Raw genomic sequence first — 20,045 nt, 5'->3', positions numbered from 1 at the left:
TTAACAACTAAAATGAGTTATTAAAAACAGCAACTTTAATTCTCGCAAGTGCACGAACCGTTTATAGTATAGCTTATGTAAATACGAGGTCGATCCCACGGAGAATGGTAACTTGGTTCCAAGTTAAATTACTTAGAATGCTAGAAAAACATAGAACAAAGAAACTGGCTAACTAGCTAAAGGCAAGGTCGAATTCAACAATGCCTCTTGCTAATTACTCAAGGTCTAGGACAGAATCCTAGCACCACACACGCGCTCGAAATTGGGGGTTTTGTTGTTGAAAACAAGAAAGTGAAATGAAAGTGCTCGAAAGTAAAAACTGGCAGCAATCAACAAGTTGTGAAACAATGATTGAAATGTGTTAGAGCCTTGGAATCCACCACTAGTTTTCCTATCCAAGTTATGAATGCATAGAAATTGACTCAAGCTTCATCAACAATAGATCATCGCATACAAGCCTATGGTATCTAGGTGCAGGATGCATGATTCTCCTAAGGCATGTGATTATGCATGGTATCTACACAACACGTGATCTCTAATATGCAACCTAAGCATGGTATCTACTTAGAATAAAGCATACAAGAGTCATTAAGCTCCTTGAGAATATGATAATCACACAAGTCCTAGAACATGGTATCTGTCCTAGTCAACCTATGGTTATTAACCCCTTGAATGATTCTTAGGCCATTCATGTGTTGCTTGTGAAAGGAGAGTAGAATTGGTGAATCTAAACCCCTTCCCAACCTGTGCTAGATGCATAAAATCCTAGTTAGCTACTCCAAGAAAACATACATCAAGCACATAATAAACTGGAGATTAACAACTTGATAATAAAAGCAAGGAAATCAATTAACTATAAAATTATCCATAACATTGAATATTCATGACTAGGGCTTCATTCTAAGCCCTAACTAAATGGATTAGTTAGACATAACTATGAATACAGAAAATAAGAAATACATAGATAGGATAAAGAGAGGAGAACAACTAGATGATGGCAGCAAGGAAGTTCCTAGGACAGCTCCAAGCTCCCTTCTCTCTTTGTGGTGAATCTGAATGTGTGTATGAGAGTAATGGATGAAGTGAATGTGTGTATCTGACCCTCTCCCTTGAATGAGTGTGCAACTCTCTATTTATAGAGTGAAATTTCGTGCTCCCCTTTGGCTGGTGAAGCACACCTCTCTTAGCTGCTCCCAACTGCTCCAGCTGCCCATACTTGCCAACTGCTCCAGCTGACAAATACATGTTTTGGTATGGTTTCTTTATGGAAAGCTTGACTTTTGTTCATCTTTTTGAGCTTCTGAGCTGATTTGACTCCCATGTATGGCTGCCCATGTGTAGCACATGGCTCTAGGGATGTAGCCACATTAAATGTAGTGGCAGCCAACATGACATTTCTGTGAACTTGGTTCAGTCTTTGACGTGTTGAGGGCTCTAGATTTATGCAATTGGGCTGAAATGTGGATATGTTATAATTGACACCCATTGGAACAACTTCTATGAAGGATGTCTCCTCATCCGACCTGTGTAAGTTACTGAAATGAGGCCTGCAAGATGACCTACGAAACTGGACTGACAAGGAGTGTGGCACAAATTGGTTTTGTCTTTAAGCACATATTCCTCTTGTGCCACTCAGCCCTTAACATGCATGAATTGTATCAAATGTCATCCCCTTGCTGTCTTAACCTACAAAGCACACAAACATAGGTAAGAGACTCAAAATAAAGAGAAGCTAAGAAAAATTATTAAGGAAAGAAGGCATGCAAATGTGTGAAATTATGAGCTTATCAAATACCCCCAAACTTAGATTTTGCTAGTCCTCGAGCAAAACAAAATAAAACTACAACTTAGGAAACAGGAAATAAGCAACTAGCCTTCCAAACAATATCCTCAAAGAATCACCAACGTATATGGTCCCAAAGAAACACAACAATCACAATCTAAGTTCCACATATGATTCAAGGGTAACCAAAGCTCACAATGACATCCTTAAGTGTAGTGTGTGAATTCCGAATCAGTACAACACCTGCAACTCAGATAAGTACATGCGCACACACTTAGAGCAAAATCAAGAATTCCGAACCCCATAAGCTCATTATCAAATCAGCTCTCCACAGTAATACCATACAATACCAACGATCAAAAGGACTTTACAAGGGTAGTAATGAGGTTTAGGGCAATGGTTGAATGAAAGAAGGGATATGAGATATACAATATTTTGAGCACAATTAAAGCACAGGTAAGAGCATAAGAGATTACTGAACTTTGTAACAAGCAAGGAACACATACATGAGCACATTTTCAACATAATTTCAGCACCTTCATATCTGTTTCTTTGGCCTAATTTTGTGGCTCTTTACCCTAGATCACCATGATCTTCTCTTTTATAACACCCTAGGGCCGTGACTACATTGGTCACACTTCATTACCTCTTTTGATTAGTTACCAATACCCCCAAATTTATTTCTTTCAACACTTGGATTATGGCACTAATGATTCACTTTTGCTCCAAAAACCTTGCATTCTTTATAACTCTCTTTTGAAGACAACTTTAATTGCTCATAGAATAAGTAAGAATAAGAAAACAGAGGTTCATTATGGTAAGAATGGTTTACACAAAGAAAGGCTTAACGTAGGCTCAAATGGGTTGACTAGGGATGAATACATGTAGAGGGATTGTTAGAAAAGCTCAAACGGTTCAAACATGGCCTAAATCACTTCCTAAGCATTGTATGGCAACAAAATGTTTCAAGAGATATTCAAATAAGTTCTAGAGTACGAAACCAAGATCTGAGATAAGTAGAATTGCATATCGTCTCCAAGTAGCAAGAAATTGGACTAACTCGGCAAAGTGATCAATAAGTGCAAGGATGGCATGCAAGACAGAGTTAACTCAGAACCACACAAAGTCCATAAACAATGACTATCAATTTATGAGAAACCATATTAGTATTAGATCCAAGTCTTATCATAGGTGTTTGGAAGGATAATGAAACAAGACACAAAATCCTGCGTTTTTGGCCATTAGACACACTCAAAATTTTAAAATTTAACAATTTGAAAGAACATAACTAAATCCTTCCCCCCAAACTTAAATGAAACATTGTCCTCAATGTTTAGAGTGTAAGAAAAAGCAATGCCACATAAATGAAAGTAAAGAAGACAAGGGAAAGACAAAACCAAAGGTTAGATTTCAGAAAAACTCCCCTTTGAAGCGATTAGGATGCAAGCAAGCTTCCTCGCATATTCTATCTTCTCCTCATCACCTTGGGTTGCCTCCCAAGAAGCGCTAAGTTTCACGTCTTCAGCCGGACATCCAAACTCTGGTGAGCTTTAAGAGAGTGGTGGAGGCTCCTTGAGTGCTTGAGACTCAATATTGGCATCAAAGTTGGCATCGAAGTAAGGTTTCAATCGATGTCCATTCACCTTGAAGGTGCTGCCATCCTTAATGTTTTGAATCTCCACTGCGCCATGATTAAACACATTAGTAATAACAAAAGGGCCAATCCACCGAGAACGAAGCTTACCTGGGAAGAGCTTAAGGCGTGAATTGAATAAGAGAACCTTCTGCCCTTTCTCAAACGTCTTCCTAAGAATTTTCTTGTCGTGATATTGATTTGTTTTCTCCTTGTAAAGCTTCGCATTCTCATACGCTTCATGTCGCAACTCCTCCAGCTCATTGAGTTGAAGCCTCCTCTTCTCACCAGCGGCTTTCATATCAAAATTGAAGGCCTTGATTGCCCAATAAGCCCTGTGCTCAAGCTCCACTGGTAAGTGACAAGGTTTACCGAAAACAAGTCTGTACGGAGACATACCTATAGGGGTCTTATAAGCAGTTCTATAAGCCCACAATGCATCATCCAAACGCATGGACCAATCCTTCCTTGCGGTGTTCACTGTCTTTTCAAGTATGTGCTTAATCTCCCTATTGCTTATCTCAACCTGCCCACTAGTTTGAGGATGATAGGGTGTTGCCACCTTATGCGTGATTCCATATTTCTTCAAGAGTGCTGCAAAAGCTTGGTTAACAAAGTGGGAGCCACCATCACTAATGATTGCTCTAGGTGTGCCAAATCTTGTAAAAATATTTCCTTTGAGAAAACCGATCACAACCTTAGCATCATTAGTTCTAGTGGCAATGGCTTCCACCCATTTAGAAACATAATCGACAGCAACTAATATATATTCAAATCCATAAGAGGTAGGAAAAGGGCCCATGAAATCAATTCCCCAAACATCAAATATATCAATGATTAAGATATTGGTGAGAGGCATCTGATTTCTAGCATGTAAATTACCCATCCATTGGCATCTATCACATGAAGCACAAAAAACATATGCATCCTTAAAAAGGGTAGGCCAAAAGAAACCTGATTGTAGCACTTTGCTGGCAGTCTTCTTTGCTCCAAAATGGCCTCCGCATGCGTGGGAGTGACAAAACTCTAGAATGCTCTTAAAATCACCTTCAGGCACACACCTTCGAATTACTTGGTCTGGACAATGCTTGAATAGATATGGATCATCCCAAAAGTAGTATCTTGCTTGCTTCCTAAGCTTGTCACATTGGAACGTAGATAACCCTGTAGGGAGTTCGTTAGTGCACAAATAGTTAACAATATCAGCAAACCAAGGCAATGGATTGAGAGAATTCAAAGCATAAATGGAGAAGAGTTGCTCATCAGGGAAGCTTTCACGTAATGGCAATGAATCCTCCTCTTCGTTAGATACATGCACCAATCTACTCAAGTGATCAGCCACGACATTCGCACTTCCTTTCTTATCTTTTATCTCCAAGTCAAACTCTTGCAATAAGAGAATCCATCTAATGAGTCGTGGTTTGGCATCCTTCTTAGCTAACAAGTATTTCAGTGCTGCATGATCAGTGTAAACAATAACCTTGTTAGTAATCAAATATGATATGAACTTCTCTAAAGCAAATATGACAGCTAACAACTCCTTCTCTGTGGTGGAATAGTTGAGTTGGGCATCGTTGAGGGTTCTACTAGCATAGTAAATGGCATGTGGCTTCTTATCAACTCGCTATCCCAAAACAGCTCCAACAGCATAATCTGAGGCGTCACACATCAATTCAAAGGGCAAGCTCCAATCCGGTGGTATAATGATTGGGGCAGTTGTGAGCATCTTCTTCAAAGCATTGAAAGCATTCTCACAGTCTTGATCAAACACAAAATCCATGTCCTTGGCAAGGAGATTGCACATAGGCCTTGCAATCTTAGAAAATCCTTATGAAACGCCTATAGAAACCTGCATGGCCAAGGAAAGAACGTACTTCTTTGACAGAAGTAGGTGAGGGCATAGAGGCAATCAAATCAATCTTAGCTTTATCTACCTCAATTCCTTTACTAGAGATGACATGACCAAGAACTATGCCTTGGTTAACCATAAAATGACATTTTTCCCAATTAAGCACAAGGTTAGTATGTTCACATCTAGCCAACACCTTGGATAAGTTATGCAAGCATTGATCAAAAGAATCACCAAAGACAGAGAAGTCATCCATGAATACCTCAATGAACCTTTCTACCATGTCGGAGAAAATGCTCATCATGCACCTTTGAAAAGTGGCTGGGGTATTACAGAGACCAAAAGGCATCCTCCTATAAGCGAAAGTGCCAAAGGGACATGTGAAGGTCGTCTTCTCTTGATCCTCTGGGGCTATGGCGATTTGGTTGTAGCCTGAATATCCATCAAGGAAGCAATAGTGGCTATGCCCAGCTAATCTCTCAAGCATTTGATCAATGAATGGAAGAGGAAAGTGATCTTTGCTTGTCGCTGTGTTGAGCTTCCTATAATCAATGCAAACTCTCCAGCCCGTGGTCATCCGTGCAGGTACAAGCTCGTTTGCTTCATTCTTCACCACTGTGATACCTGACTTCTTGGGGACAACTTGCACTGGGCTCACCCATTTACTGTCAGAAATAGGTAAATAATACCAACATTTAAAAGCTTCATTACCTCTTTTCTTACCACCTCCTTCATGTTCGGATTAAGACGTCTTTGGGCATCCCTCTTAGGCATTGCATTGTCTTCCAATAATATCTTGTGCATGCACAGTGTTGGGCTTATGCCTTTGATATCTGCAATGCTCCACCCAATTGCAGTTTTGTGCTCTTTTAGAACTCTCAAAAGCTTCTTTTCATCATTTGGTCCGAGATGTGAGGCAATGATAACAGGTAGAGTCTCATTTTCACCTAAATAAGCATATTTAAGGTGTTTTGGCAACTGCTTTAATTCCAACTCTGGTTCCTGCACAATAGAAGGTAAAACCTTATTAGTAGGTGGGGGTAATGATTCAAATTGGTTTGCATACCTCTTTCCAATTTCTATGTAGCTATCCATGCTGCAAACAAGCTCAAGAAGTAAAGGAGAGATCACAGCCTCTAAGCTGTCCACTTTTTCTTTCCTTATGCTTTGTGTGATGCATGCTTCAATGGGCTCCAAATAACTCATTGGCAGTGCTTCTTTCACCAAAGTATCAATTGCATCAAGATGGAAAACTTCATGCTCATCACTTGGAAACTTGGAGGCTTCAAACACTTTGAATGCTATTGTCTCATCAAACACATTCATGGTCAATGTACCCTTCTTCACATCAATAATAGCACCGGCAGTTGCCATGAATGGCCGGCCTAGAATGAGTGGCAACTGATTGTCATGAATTGGTGCTTCTTCCATTTCCAGCACCAAGAAATCTGCTGGCAAAATTAGCTCTTCCACTTTCACCAAAACATCTTCTAGAATGCCTTTAGAGTACCTAATAGTTCTATTTGCCAATTGAATGCTCACAGATGTGGCTTGCAACTCACCAAGGTTAAGTTTCTCATAAACATGATATGGCATAAGATTTATAGAAGCACCAAGATCAAGCAAAGCTTTTTGAAACTTAAAATCACCAACTATGCAAGGTATAGAAAAGGAACCTGGATCCTTTAGCTTTGGAGGCAGCTTTCTTTGTAACACTGCACTTACCTCTTCACTCAATGCAACTTGTTCATGCTCTTTGAATCTCCTCTTGTTAGTGCATAGATCCTTCAAAAATTTTGCATACTTTGGAATCTGAGTAATGGCATTGAGCAATGAGATGTTGATTTGCACCTTCTTGAATGTTTCCATTATCTAATCCAAGCCTTGATCTTTCTTTGACTTTGATAACCTGCTGGGAAAGGGTGCAATAGGCCTAAAAGCATTAGTTGAAATTGGAACTTGATTAGCATTAGATGATACCTTAGGGCCTATGCTCTTTCCAGGACCATTGATGGACTGTTTGTTGGAAGCTGTGGGCTGCCCATGTGGTGGCTGAATGATCTCCACATGTTCTCCATCTTCTTGCTCTTCATTGGCATCTCCAACCTTATTATCAACTTGTTTACCACTTCTCAAGATGTGTATTGCTTTAGCATGCTCTTGATGCCTTGGATTCACCTCCGTTTGGCTTGGGAAAGTTCCGGATGCTCTATTGCTCATGGAGGATGCAATCTGCCCAACTTGCACTTCTAGTTTGTTCACTGCATTTTGAAGGTTCTGATTGGTTTGCATCTGTTGCTCCATGAACTTCTTGAACATGTCTTGCAATTCTCCCATTTGATCACCCCTTTGCTCTTGCACTTGTTGGGGAGCTTGCTGGAATTGCCTTGGTTGTGTTTGGAATCCTGGGGGAGGTCCTTGAGACTGTGGCACATTTGGATTGTTGTTCCACCTGAAATTAGGATGATTTCTCATTCCCGGATTGTACGTGTTTGAATAAGGATCATTTTGAGGATTCCTTGCTTGAAGGGCATTTGCTTGTTCTAGCATGTGCTCCGCAAAAGATTGGTCTTGAACTTCCACTTTGTTTCCTAGAGGGCCAGTCACTGCTTGTTGAAGCAAAGAACACATAACATCAAGTTTTGCAGCAATTTCATTATTAGTACTTACCTCAGAGACCACAGCTTTCATAGGAGCTCCTCTTCCTTTATTGTGGCTCCATTGTTGAGAGTTAGCACTCAAGGATTCAAAGAGAGTAAAAGCCTCATCTGCTGTTTTGTTCATCAGTCCTTCTCCACTTGTTGCATCTACCATCATCCTTTCGGAATCAAGCAAACCTTCATAGAAAGATTGCATTTGCATCCAACTCTCTATGTTGTGGTGTGGGCAAGAACTTATCATCTCCTTGTACCTCTCCCAACATTCATGAAAAGCTTCTCCTTCCTTTTGTGTGAAACCAAGAATTTCCTTTCTAATCTTGTTAGTCTTTTGAGCCGGAAAAAATTTCTGCAAAAACTTATTAGAAAGCTCTTCCCAAGTATGAATTGAAGCATTAGGCAAAGAGTATAACCAAGACTTAGCTTTATCTTTTAAACTGAATGGGAATAGCCTCATCTTAATCTGCTCATCATCAAGGTTTTGAATTTTGATCGTAGCACATATTTCAAAGAATTGCTTAATATGCATGTAAGGATCCTCAGTGGTATTACCATAATAAGTTGGAAGAAGATGAATCATACCACTTTTAAGCTCAAACCTGTCAACTGTGAGTTGAGGATAGACGATGCACGAAGGTTGATCGGTGACTTTGGGAATGGAAAACTCACGCAGGGGTTTTCTTGGTTGGACAACAAGCGCACCACCTCCTTCATCATTGTTGTTGTTCGGAATCTCTGCCATGTTGCTTGAACCTTCAGATTCGTAACTTTTAGATTCAACGCTTGAAGAACTATAATTCCTCCTCAAACCAGCACGTACAGCAGCGGTTCTTGGTGAAAGTGGCTCAGGTGAACTTTGCTCCTGGTCAGATTCGGACATGCACACACCAAGGAAGTCAATTCAATGCTTTCAATGGAGATAACAACAAAATACAAAAACTGAATACCAAAAAGAAAAACCAACGAAAAGAAACAAATGAAACAAACAAAAACAGAACAATCAAAGTAATCTAACTATAGCACCATCATTACCGGTTCCCTGGCAACGACGCCAAAAACTTGTTGAGTGTTGTAAAAGAAGAATAAGTAAAGAAGAATAGGTGAAGCCCACATAGCCAACTAACATCCATTAAACCTAACCACACACCCACCAAACCAAACCACTACCCAATTGATTGAAGAATATTAATGATGTTGTTGATTGAAGAATATTAATGATGTTGTTGATTGAAGAATATTAATGATGTTGTTGATTGAAGAATATTAATGATGTTGTCTACCACTTATATTGTGAGGTGAACAACCAATGTCTTAGGCCTATAAATAGATACTTCCATCAAGAGAAGTTTACACACATAGAAGAGGAAGAGAAGGAAGAATGAGGGTGAGAGAGTTGAGAGGAAAGAGAGCAAGAGAGAAATTCTTCAAGAGAGAAAATTGAGTGAGCCATACATATTGTAAACACAAAGTTGTAGCCCTATTATTTTACATAGTGGAAAAGTTATTGCTGCTGCTCTCCGAGGATGTAGGCATAGCCGAACCTCGTTAAATACTGTGTCTCATCTACTTTACATGCAGCTCAATATTCGCATATATACCAGTTCATTTTATAACACTTTATCAGCACGAGAAGCTCTCAGGTATAATTTTTGTGTTGCACTATTATCTATACTACTAACCCTTATGTTGATGTAAGGAAGAAAAGTAGTGGAGGAGCTGTGGTCTGCGAGAGAGATATACGAGCAAACCAACTGTGTGCAGATTACAGGTGGAAAGCATTTGATTTGAGAGACAAGCATGATGCCTTCCACAAACGATAATAATATTATCTGCTATACTATTTGATCGTGGTGTTGATGAGAACCCACCAATAATTGCCTTTACTTTACCGCAAATTTACTTTTACTTAAAGTGATATAACATATTATATTTACTGTATGGTGTAGGTTTATTACCCATACAACAGTATTTATTTAAAAGGGTGGTGCGGGTTTATCGTCCACGCCTTTACTTTTATTTAAATGTATGGAGCAGAATTAGTGCCCATACAAGCACAATTTATTTTACCGCACATTTAATTTTATTTAAGGTATGGTGTGGGATTAACGTCCATACAACAAGCAGTTTAATTTATGAATTTACTTTATCGCACATTTATTTTATTTACTGTATGGTGTAGGTTTATTACCCATACAACAGTGTTTATTTAAAAGGGTGGTGCGGGTTTATCATCCACGCCTTTATTTTTATTTAAATGTATGGAGCTGAATTAGTGCCCATACAAGCACAATTTACTTTACCACACATTTAATTTTATTTAAGGTATGGTGCGGGATTAACGTCCATACAGCAAGCAATTTAATTTATGAATTTAATTTACCGCACATTTAATTTTATTTAAGGTATGGTGCGGGATTAACGTCCATACAGCAAGCAATTTAATTTATGAATTTAATTTACCGCACATTTACATTTATTTAAAAGGGTGGTGCGGGTTTATCGTCCACGCCTTTACTTTTATTTAAATGTATGGAGCAGAATTAATGCCCATACAAGCACCTTAACTTTATGAATTTAATTTACCGCACATTTACATTTATTTAAAGTGTGATGCGGGTTTATCGTCCATACCAGTAATTTATTTACCAGCAATTTATTTTATGGATTAAATGTGCTGTATGATGAGTTTTTTTTTTTACAGTATGCAGATCAGGACCAGAAGTTCCTTGATCCTCATCATACAATTACATCAGGACTTGAAGATCCTTGATGATGATGTTAATATGAGAGCTGGCAGTCTCTCCGGTACTATATTTGTAGACATGTAATTGGACTTGAGGGTCCTTGATCCCTGACATGTAAATAACGACCTGGGGTTCCTTAATGATGTAACAGTACCGTATTGGTTCATAATGCCGTACACATGGATGATAACTGTACTGGCAAATGTACTGTACACATGAATAGTGCCGTATACATGAATTGTGATGTATGCATAAATATTTACCATTTTGGGTAAACTATCACCATTCAAAAGGGAACCTGCAGTTCCTTAAACTCATGGATAAACAATTAAATGAGATGCCAGAAGTTCCTCAAAATATGGACAATTATGTAAGGGCTTGAAGTCCAGAAATATGTACAGAAAATTGTAAAAATATCCATACCATGAGAATATGTGATTTTGGCCCGAAGTTCAAAATCTAAGGGGATTGAATGTCCATACCATGAGAATATGTGATTTTGGCCTGAAGTTCAAAATCTAACAGTGTTGAGAACCTGAAGTTCCAACAATTAAATGGACAACTCTTGAGGTACTATTGCAAATTGTGGTACGCCACATATTTCTTTGGCACAAGAAATTGATGAATTTAATAAAGTTCGATTCTGTTATAATCGACACCTCAAGTAAGAAATATATTTTGTGAATTCCGGTTGTTAAGAATACACCGTGAAATTGATAATATCAACATAAACCTCAAATGATGAATTGAGGCTCCCCACACATTTTGATATATCTATGAGAAATCCCGAATTTGAGATTGTGGGTATATAGTAGTTAATGCTCTTCACTACTATATTACGATATTATCGTAGCTTTTACTCAATTCATATTTCATGTCCATTTAAAAGGGGCAAATAAATTCTGAGTTTGTGTTTAGCCCAGGCCAAAAGTTCCGGGCTCCCATACGTTGAAATATGAAATTTGGGAGAGTCGATGTGGTTATTTGAACCTATAAGGCACAAGGTTCCAAACCGTCATTTTGAAAAGACGTAAAAACCACAGGTGCAAATTTTAAGAATTGCGCAATTATTATAACAGGAAAGGAGCAAGTTGAAACGCAGTTGCTCCAATCAAGTTTTGCAAAGGCCATATCTATAGGAGGAAATATGGCTACAGTTTCCAGGATCCCAATATTATCTCAGATCCCCATATTATCTTTTTCTTTCCAGATTCCAAAACTTCACGTGGCCTCCATTAATGTTTGTCGGCACTTTCGGCGTTTTCAAAGTATTATTTTCGTCAAAAGCCGATCTTGCTTTACGGATTTCACGGAGCTACTTTTTCAAAAGTATCCCGAGAATCTCGCAATTCTCCTATGGTTAATTTGAAATTCACCGGTTCTACCTATTCATTGTATTTGTGTATAAATGTGTTACTAACGAAATTTTCTTTGCAGAAGACATCCAGTTTACTCCATACCTAGTGATGCGATATCTACTTATTTTTCTTATCAGTGAGCACTTAATATGCCCGAGAAGCAAGACTATCTCTGATCATCCATTCAGGAAGCGAGACTATCCCTAATCACGTTTCCGCTACATCAGGAAACTGTGAAGGCTATCTTATGCTCTAATCTCCGGAAGTCCTTCTAGACTAGGAGATATGAGAGCTTATTGTCTGCTCCCACCAGCTTCCTTCCCTGATTGCTTACCTTCTCTTTTTGCATTTTTTCTCTTTCTGTAACTTTCTGAGGATTATTTGTTTTTGACAGAGAAAAGAGTTGTGACTTTACTATTGCAGGATATAACTAGATCATCAAGCGCTACATTTACTGGGCCGATACAAGCTTGAATGATACTTGAGAAAAGTTTCTCCCACCTAAGGATGTAAGCAATACTTGTGTTATTTTTTTCTTATATACTTATTTGATATTTTATCTTGAAAGGTAACCAAATGGGAAGATAAGTCCGTTCCAAAAGAATGGCTTGTATGTATCCACGAATTATTAATGCAAATTTTACAGATTGCAAGTTGGATACATTGATAATACACTGCACAGATTAATGTACCATAAGAACAGAATATGGGTATTGCAGTGATCAATATGATGCACGCCTGTTGCGTAGCAAATGATATGGATTGAAGTCCCGAAAGGACAATCCTTTGACATGTCAATATTGATATTATGCACGCCTAATGCGTAGCAAATTATATGGGTTAAAGTCCCATAATATGGGTTAAAGTCCCAGAAATTAATTGACATGTATGTATTAATCTGTGGCATGCCTGCAGCATGACAGATATATGGGTTCTAAATGTTCCAACTCCCTAAATGGAGATTATTCACGCCCTACTGCTAAATAACGCTCCAATGGAGGTTATAATCCACATTCTCACATAATAAAAGCCCCATGAAGTGGCTTGGGTACCCAAAGGCAAATAAATGCTTATAATTGATGCATGCGCATGCACATGAGAATGGTGGGATCATGAATTGATGAATGACAATTTTTTTTATTTTGGAGTAGCTACTCAAATCATCAATGGGCTGTGTTGATTGGAACCACGTTCAATTATTAAATGTCGACAATATTATTGGCCAAAATGGAATGAGGTAATTCCATTATAGATGAGAATGAACGTGAAAGAACAAACCCACAGTACGAACTCCAAAAGATGTTAATACTGAAATTTATACTTGGGTGTTCGGAATAAAAGGGAATATACCTGCTTTGTATGACACACTGTTTCTGGTAGAAACAAGGAATGATGGGTTTTTCTCCATATTTACAGATTCAATTGTGCCCCCCCTTATTACACAATTACGGAGACCAACATATTATCTTTAAGGGTTATTAAATGCACGGAGCATATCGCCAGAAGCGATTTCCTAAGGATGTATAAATAGCTGGGTTAAAGCTATATAATGTGTCATAAAGTTTAATCCCTTTTAAACAAAATCCGTTGAGAGGATTGACATTGCATAAAGCAAGTCCCTAAAGGACATGTGCTTGAAGCACACAATTTGTACTTAATATTAATATGCATAAATTACCTCAGTGAGTACATTGATTATAATGTGATTGCAACACATTAAAGCTTCTGCAGAATTCACGAAATATTTGTCTCGACTTAAGGATCGAGCATTATGCCAACGAGATTCTTGCTTATACTAAGAAAGTATTGAAGCATTTTTATGAGGATTATCCGTTGGACACTTTAATGATTTTCCGGAAGTATATTGGACCGGACATCATATTTTCCAGATAGGGCTCAACTCCATCACCATCATTTTGGGATGATGTGAGGTATATTTGATGCTATCTCCGCATAACACCATGTACGGGCATATTCTTTCAAGTGAACTTACAAATAGCCCAAGTTTTGTTAGAAACGCGGACTCTGAAAATTTCTATGATTTACATAGAGATAGCTCACTGGAAATATATTTACTTACTCAACTACGAGAATTATTAATGGCTATATCCTCCACTCACTCCGAAAGATTCTCACTCCAAAAGATAGTCGTGAAGACATCAGGGGGAGATATTAATCAGGGGGAGCATCCAGAAGTATGCTATACAGATTGCTGTACTCTTTTTTCTTCCTTCCATCAGTTTTCTACCTCACTGGATTTTTCTCCAAGCAAGGTTTTAATGAGGCAACCAATCTAGGGACATGTGGTCTCCAAGGGGGAGTGTTGTAAAAGAAGAATAAGTAAAGAAGAATAGGTGAAGCCCACATAGCCAACTAATATCCATTAAACCTAACCACACACCCACCAAACCAAACCACTACCCAATTGATTGAAGAATATTAATGATGTTGTTGATTGAAGAATATTAATGATGTTGTTGATTGAAGAATATTAATGATGTTGTCTACCACTTATATTGTGAGGTGAACAACCAATGTCTTAGGCCTATAAATAGATACTTCCATCAAGAGAAGTTTACACACATAGAAGAGGAAGAGAAGGAAGAATGAGGGTGAGAGAGTTGAGAGGAAAGAGAGCAAGAGAGAAATTCTCCAAGAGAGAAAATTGAGTGATGTAGGCATAGCCGAACCTCGTTAAATACTGTGTCTCATCTACTTTACGTGCAGCTCAATATTCGCAGATATACCAGTTCATTTTATAACGTTGAGCATATTCTTAACAACTAAAATGAGTTATTAAAAACAGCAACTTGAATTCTCGCAAGTGCACGAACCGTTTATAGTATAGCTTATGTAAATACGAGGTCGATCCCACAGAGAATGGTAACTTGGTTCCAAGTTAAATTACTTAGAATGCTAGAAAAACATAGAACAAAGAAACTGGCTAACTAGCTAAAGGCAAGGTCGAATTCAACAATGCCTCTTGCTAATTACTCAAGGTCTATGACAGAATCCTAGCACCACACACGCGCTCGAAATGGGGGGTTTTGTTGTTGAAATGAAAACAAGAAAGTGAAATGAAAGTGCTCGAAAGTAAACACTGGCAGCAATCAACAAGTTGTGAAACAATGATTGAAATGTGTTAGAGCCTTGGAATCCACCACTAGTTTTCCTATCCAAGTTATGAATGCATAGAAATTGACTCAAGCTTCATCAACAATAGATCATCGCATACAAGCCTATGGTATCTAGGTGCAGGATGCATGATTCTCCTAAGGCATGTGATTATGCATGGTATCTACACAACACGTGATCTCTAATATGCAACCTAAGCATGGTATCTACTTAGAATAAAGCATACAAGAGTCATTAAGCTCCTTGAGAATATGATAATCACACAAGTCCTAGAACATGGTATCTGTCCTAGTCAACCTATGGTTATTAACCCCTTGAATGATTCTTAGGCCATTCATGTGTTGCTTGTGAAAGGAGAGTAGAATTGGTGAATCTAAACCCCTTCCCAACCTGTGCTAGATGCATAAAATCCTAGTTAGCTACTCCAAGAAAACATACATCAAGCACATAATAAACTGGAGATTAACAACTTGATAATAAAAGCAAGGAAATCAATTAACTATAAAATCATCCATAACATTGAATATTCATGACTAGGGCTTCATCCTAAGCCCTAACTAAATGGATTAGTTAGACATAACTATGAATACAGAAAATAAGAAATACATAGATAGGATAAAGAGAGGAGAACAACTAGATGATGGCAGCAAGGAAGTTCCTAGGACAGCTCCAAGCTCCCTTGACAGCTCCAAGCTCCCTTCTCTCTTTGTGGTGAATCTGAATGTGTGTATGAGAGTAATGGATGAAGTGAATGTGTGTATCTGACCCTCTCCCTTGAATGAGTGTGCAACTCTCTATTTATAGAGTGAAATTTCGTGCTCCCCTTTGGCTGGTGAAGCACACCTCTCTTAGCTGCTCCCAACTGCTCCAGCTGCCCATACTTGCCAACTGCTCCAGCTGACAAATACATGCTTTGGTATGGTTTCTTTATGGAAAGCTTGACTTTTGTTCATCTTTCTGAGCTTCTGAGCTGATTTGACTCCCATGTATGGCTGCCCATGTGTAGCACATGGCTCTAGTGATGTAGCCACATTAAATGTGATGGCAGCCAACATGACATTTCTGTGAACTTGGTTCACTCTTTGACGTGTTGAGGGCTCCAGATTTATGCAATTAGGCTGAAATGTGGAGATGTTATAATAGACACCCATTGGAACAACTTCTATGAAGGATGTCTCCTCATCCGACCTGTGTAAGTTACTGAAATGAGGCCTGCAAGATGACCTACGAAATTGGACTGACAAGGAGTGTGGCACAAATTGGTTTTGTCTTTAAGCACATATTCCTCTTGTGCCACTCAGCCCTTAACATGCATGAATTGTATCAAATGTCATCCCCTTGCTGTCTTAACCTACAAAGCACACAAACATAGGTAAGAGACTCAAAATAAAGAGAAGCTAAGAAAAATTATTAAGGAAAGAAGGCATGCAAATGTGTGAAATTATGAGCTTATCATGAGGACCATGAGGAAAGACGCTCCGTTACTCACTCTCGAAGAACTAATTCTCGTCGACAAGCTACATAGAATCTTTCACAGGCGCAGTCCACCAACACTCCAACTAGGCAGCACAGGCGAGAAGGTCGATCCTCGGAGGACAATGAGGAAGTCAGTCAATCTCGTGGAGGTCGTCAACGTAACCGACCAGCAATGTGCGCAGAAGACGTTGAGAAGCTCGTGAATGACAGACTTCGAGACTTGAAGACCGGAGGAAACTTCGAGGATTCACTACGTAAGGAGATGGACCAGGTGAGCTCTACACCTTTCACCCTCGATATCGAGTAGGCCGCTCACCCGAAGCGATTCTTGACACCCTCGTTCATACACTTCAAAGGGGATTCCGATCCCGAGAGCCACTTAAAACACTTCAAAAGTGTTATGATCCTCCACCAGGCTGACGACGCGCTAATGTGCAAGGTATTTACAATAACCTTGCGAGGAGCAGCCCAAGACCGGTTCCACACCCTACCATCCAGGTCGATCAGCAGCTTCAAAGAGCTAGCTTACGTCTTCACCAAAAAATACACCTCTTACCGGACAATTAAGAAGAACCCTGACCACCTGTACAACCTGCGCAAGATGTCTGACGAATCCTTTCGAGATTACATCAAGAGATTCAAGGCAGAAAAGGCGAACATTGTAGGATGTGACGACCAAATCGCGTCCTCCGCTTTCAAGAAAGGTCTTCCAGCTGAGCACGACTTGTACCGCGAGCTGACTATCACTCCCAGCCAGACTCTGGTAGAGGTCTACGCGACTGCGAAACGCTACGCGCTCTGGGATGATGATCGAATCGCCGCAAAGAAGTCTACAAAGCAGGAAGATCAGCCAACTAAGCGGGCAGGCCAAAGAGGCGACGGATTTAACAACCGAAGCAAAGACAAGCGCAGGTCGCACCCACAAGGGGAGGCTACGGCAGGAGAGAACTACACCAAGTTCACCATCCCCATACATCAAATCTTGGCCCAAGTGAAGAACAAACCTTGGGTAAGAAGACCACCACCCTTGAAGGGAGATCCGGACAAGAGGGACACTAGCAAATACTGTGCCTTCCATGGAACGCACGGACACACTACGAACAACTGCTTCGCTTGGAAAGCGCATCTTGAAGAACTCGTGAGAGAAGGCCACTGCACTGAATTCGTTGCGAAGCAGGCCATCCAACGGATTGAAGATCGAGACACCGCCAAGGAGCCGCCTCAAAAGGTCATAAGGATTAACACAATCCTAGCCGACTCCGAGGAGTCTGGGCTGACCAGCAAGGAAAAGAAGAGGAAGATCAAACAGGCCACTGTGATCTCCCAAGTCTCGACCGACCTTCCACTAGCAGGAGACGATCCTATGATCGGCTTCCAAAAGAAAGATCTGATCGGCCTCGACACGCTGCATAACGACGCCCTTGTCATCAGCATTCAAATCGCTCGGGCCATGGTCGACCGAATCCATGCAGATGAGGGCAGCGCAGCCAATATCCTACAGCTAGCGGTCATCCAACAGATGGGCTTGGAGATAAAGATCAACAAGTTAGCCAAATCGCTGACTGGCTTTAATGGTGCAACAACGATTACTGTGGGCACGATAGACCTTGACGTTTACTTCCCACCTGTGATCAGCTTGCAAACATTCATGGTCATTAATGAGGTCTTACCCTACAACGGCATCCTCGGCAGACCATGGATTGGCAAGATCAATGCCATCACCTCCGCCACACATCAGAAAATTTGTTACCCAATTCCTGAGGGTGGTGTCGGCCAAATCAACAGTGATCAAGCAATGACGAGGAAATGCTCCGCCCAAGGGCTTAAGAAAGGCAAACAAGCGCAGTTTCTCCCTGTGAGCCAGGCAGATCTGGAGGAGGTTGAGCAACCGAATCTTGTTATCTTATAGCAATCAAAGCGTTAGGACCAAGCCGAGGAGATCCGCCTAGAGGTCTTTCCTGAAGAAGGATGGAAACCCGAGGAGGACGTCGAGTGAATACCCTTGGATCCTGACCAGCCAGACAGGAAAGCGCGGATCGGCTCGCGCTTAAGCCCAGAAGAGAAGGTGGAGCTTACCACATTCCTCCAGAGCAACAAAGACATGTTCGCATGGTCGCAGTCAGACATGCTTATCATCGAAGCCGAGATTGACATGCTCCTAGCTGCCGGCTTCATCGAAGAGGTCTCCTACTCAGAATGGCTTGCCAACGTTGTTTTGGTGGCAAAACAAAAAAAAGGGCAAATGGAGAGTTTGCGTCGATTACACAGACCTCAACAAGGCATGCCCTAAAGACAACTTTCCATTGCCGAGAATCGACCAACTCGTGGATTCCACTTCTGGCAATCAACTGCTCAGCTTCATGGACGCCTACTCCGGCTATAACCAAATCCTGATGCACGAGGATGACAAGGCGAAAACTTCTTTCATCATCGAGAGAGGGACCTACTGCTACAAGGTCATGCCCTTTGGGCTGAAGAACGCCGGAGCAACCTATCAAAGGCTCGTAAATAAAATCTTCAAGAAGCAAATCGGCAAAACTATGGAGGTCTACGTGGATGACATGCTAGTCAAAGCCCCAAAATGTGCAGATCACATTGGAAATCTTGTTGAGTCATTCAGCTTGCTCCGCCAGTATCGCATGAAGTTGAATCCAAGTAAATGCACATTTGGTGTATCCTCCGGCCGATTCTTGGGATACCTAGTCACGCAACGAGGTATCGAGGCACACCCACGTCAAATCAAAGCTATTCTCGAGATGAAATCTCCCTCCACGGTGAAGGAAATACAAAGTCTGACGGGCAAAGCAGTGGCCCTCAACCGATTCCTCTCGAGATCAACTGACAAGTGCAGACCATTCTTCAAAGTTTTGAAGTAAGGACAAAAAAACAAATGGGACGAGGAGTGCGAAGTAGCTTTCCAGAGTCTGAAGACTTACCTCACCTCACCTCCTCTGCTCTCAAAGCCAGTCCCTGGTGAGGACTTGTTCGTATACCTGGCAGTGTCCAACTCAGCTATCAGTTCAGCTCTCATCCGAGAAGAGCTGGGGGCCCAACATCCAGTATTCTACACGTCAAAAGCTCTCATCGATGCAGAGACTCGCTACCCAAAATTGGAGAAACTTATTTTGGCTCTTGTAGTTTCTGTGAGAAAGTTGCGACCCTACTACCAAGCTCATCGAGTCATCGTCATGACCGACTTTCCTTTGAGATCAATCGTCCACAGCCTTGATGCTTCTCAGCGACTCATGAAGTGGGCCATAGAGCTAAGCCAATATGACCTCCTCTATCAGCCAAAAACTGCAACAAAAGCCCAGGCTTTAGCAGACTTCGTTGTAGAATTCACCCCATCAGCCGAAAAAGAGAAGTTGGTCAACCAAAAGAAGGAAAGTTCAAAACCAGACGGGACCTCC

General features: G+C 40.5%; 2 protein-coding genes across 2 annotated transcripts; one reads left to right on the top strand and one right to left on the bottom strand.

Annotated features, from left to right (window-relative positions):
* On the bottom strand, positions 7,748-9,063 carry LOC109949902. The gene is made up of 2 exons (XM_020566790.1): positions 7,936-9,063; positions 7,748-7,856 (listed from the first exon to the last, which is right to left on the bottom strand). The coding sequence occupies exons 1-2, from the start codon at positions 8,800-8,802 to the stop codon at positions 7,809-7,811; spliced, it is 915 nt and encodes a 304-aa protein (XP_020422379.1). The 5' UTR covers positions 8,803-9,063; the 3' UTR covers positions 7,748-7,808.
* On the top strand, positions 16,808-18,544 carry LOC109949714. The gene is made up of 2 exons (XM_020565821.1): positions 16,808-16,906; positions 17,051-18,544. The coding sequence occupies exons 1-2, from the start codon at positions 16,808-16,810 to the stop codon at positions 18,542-18,544; spliced, it is 1,593 nt and encodes a 530-aa protein (XP_020421410.1).

This window comes from Prunus persica, chromosome G6 (assembly GCF_000346465.2).
Source record: "Prunus persica cultivar Lovell chromosome G6, Prunus_persica_NCBIv2, whole genome shotgun sequence".
Classification (NCBI taxonomy): Eukaryota; Viridiplantae; Streptophyta; class Magnoliopsida; order Rosales; family Rosaceae; genus Prunus; species Prunus persica.
This window is presented reverse-complemented; position numbering and strand designations above follow the sequence as displayed.

Excerpts from the sequence above, each read along its gene's own strand:
- LOC109949902 (XM_020566790.1), bottom strand. The coding sequence starts at position 8,802 with ATGTCCGAATCTGACCAGGAGCAAAGTTCACCTGAGCCACTTTCACCA. Across the intron at positions 7,857-7,935 it reads TGAAAGCTGTGGTCTCTGAG|GAAACAAAGTGGAAGTTCAA; the intron begins GTAAGTACTAAT and ends CTGGCCCTCTAG.
- LOC109949714 (XM_020565821.1), top strand. The coding sequence starts at position 16,808 with ATGTGCGCAGAAGACGTTGAGAAGCTCGTGAATGACAGACTTCGAGAC. Across the intron at positions 16,907-17,050 it reads TACGTAAGGAGATGGACCAG|GCTGACGACGCGCTAATGTG; the intron begins GTGAGCTCTACA and ends ATCCTCCACCAG.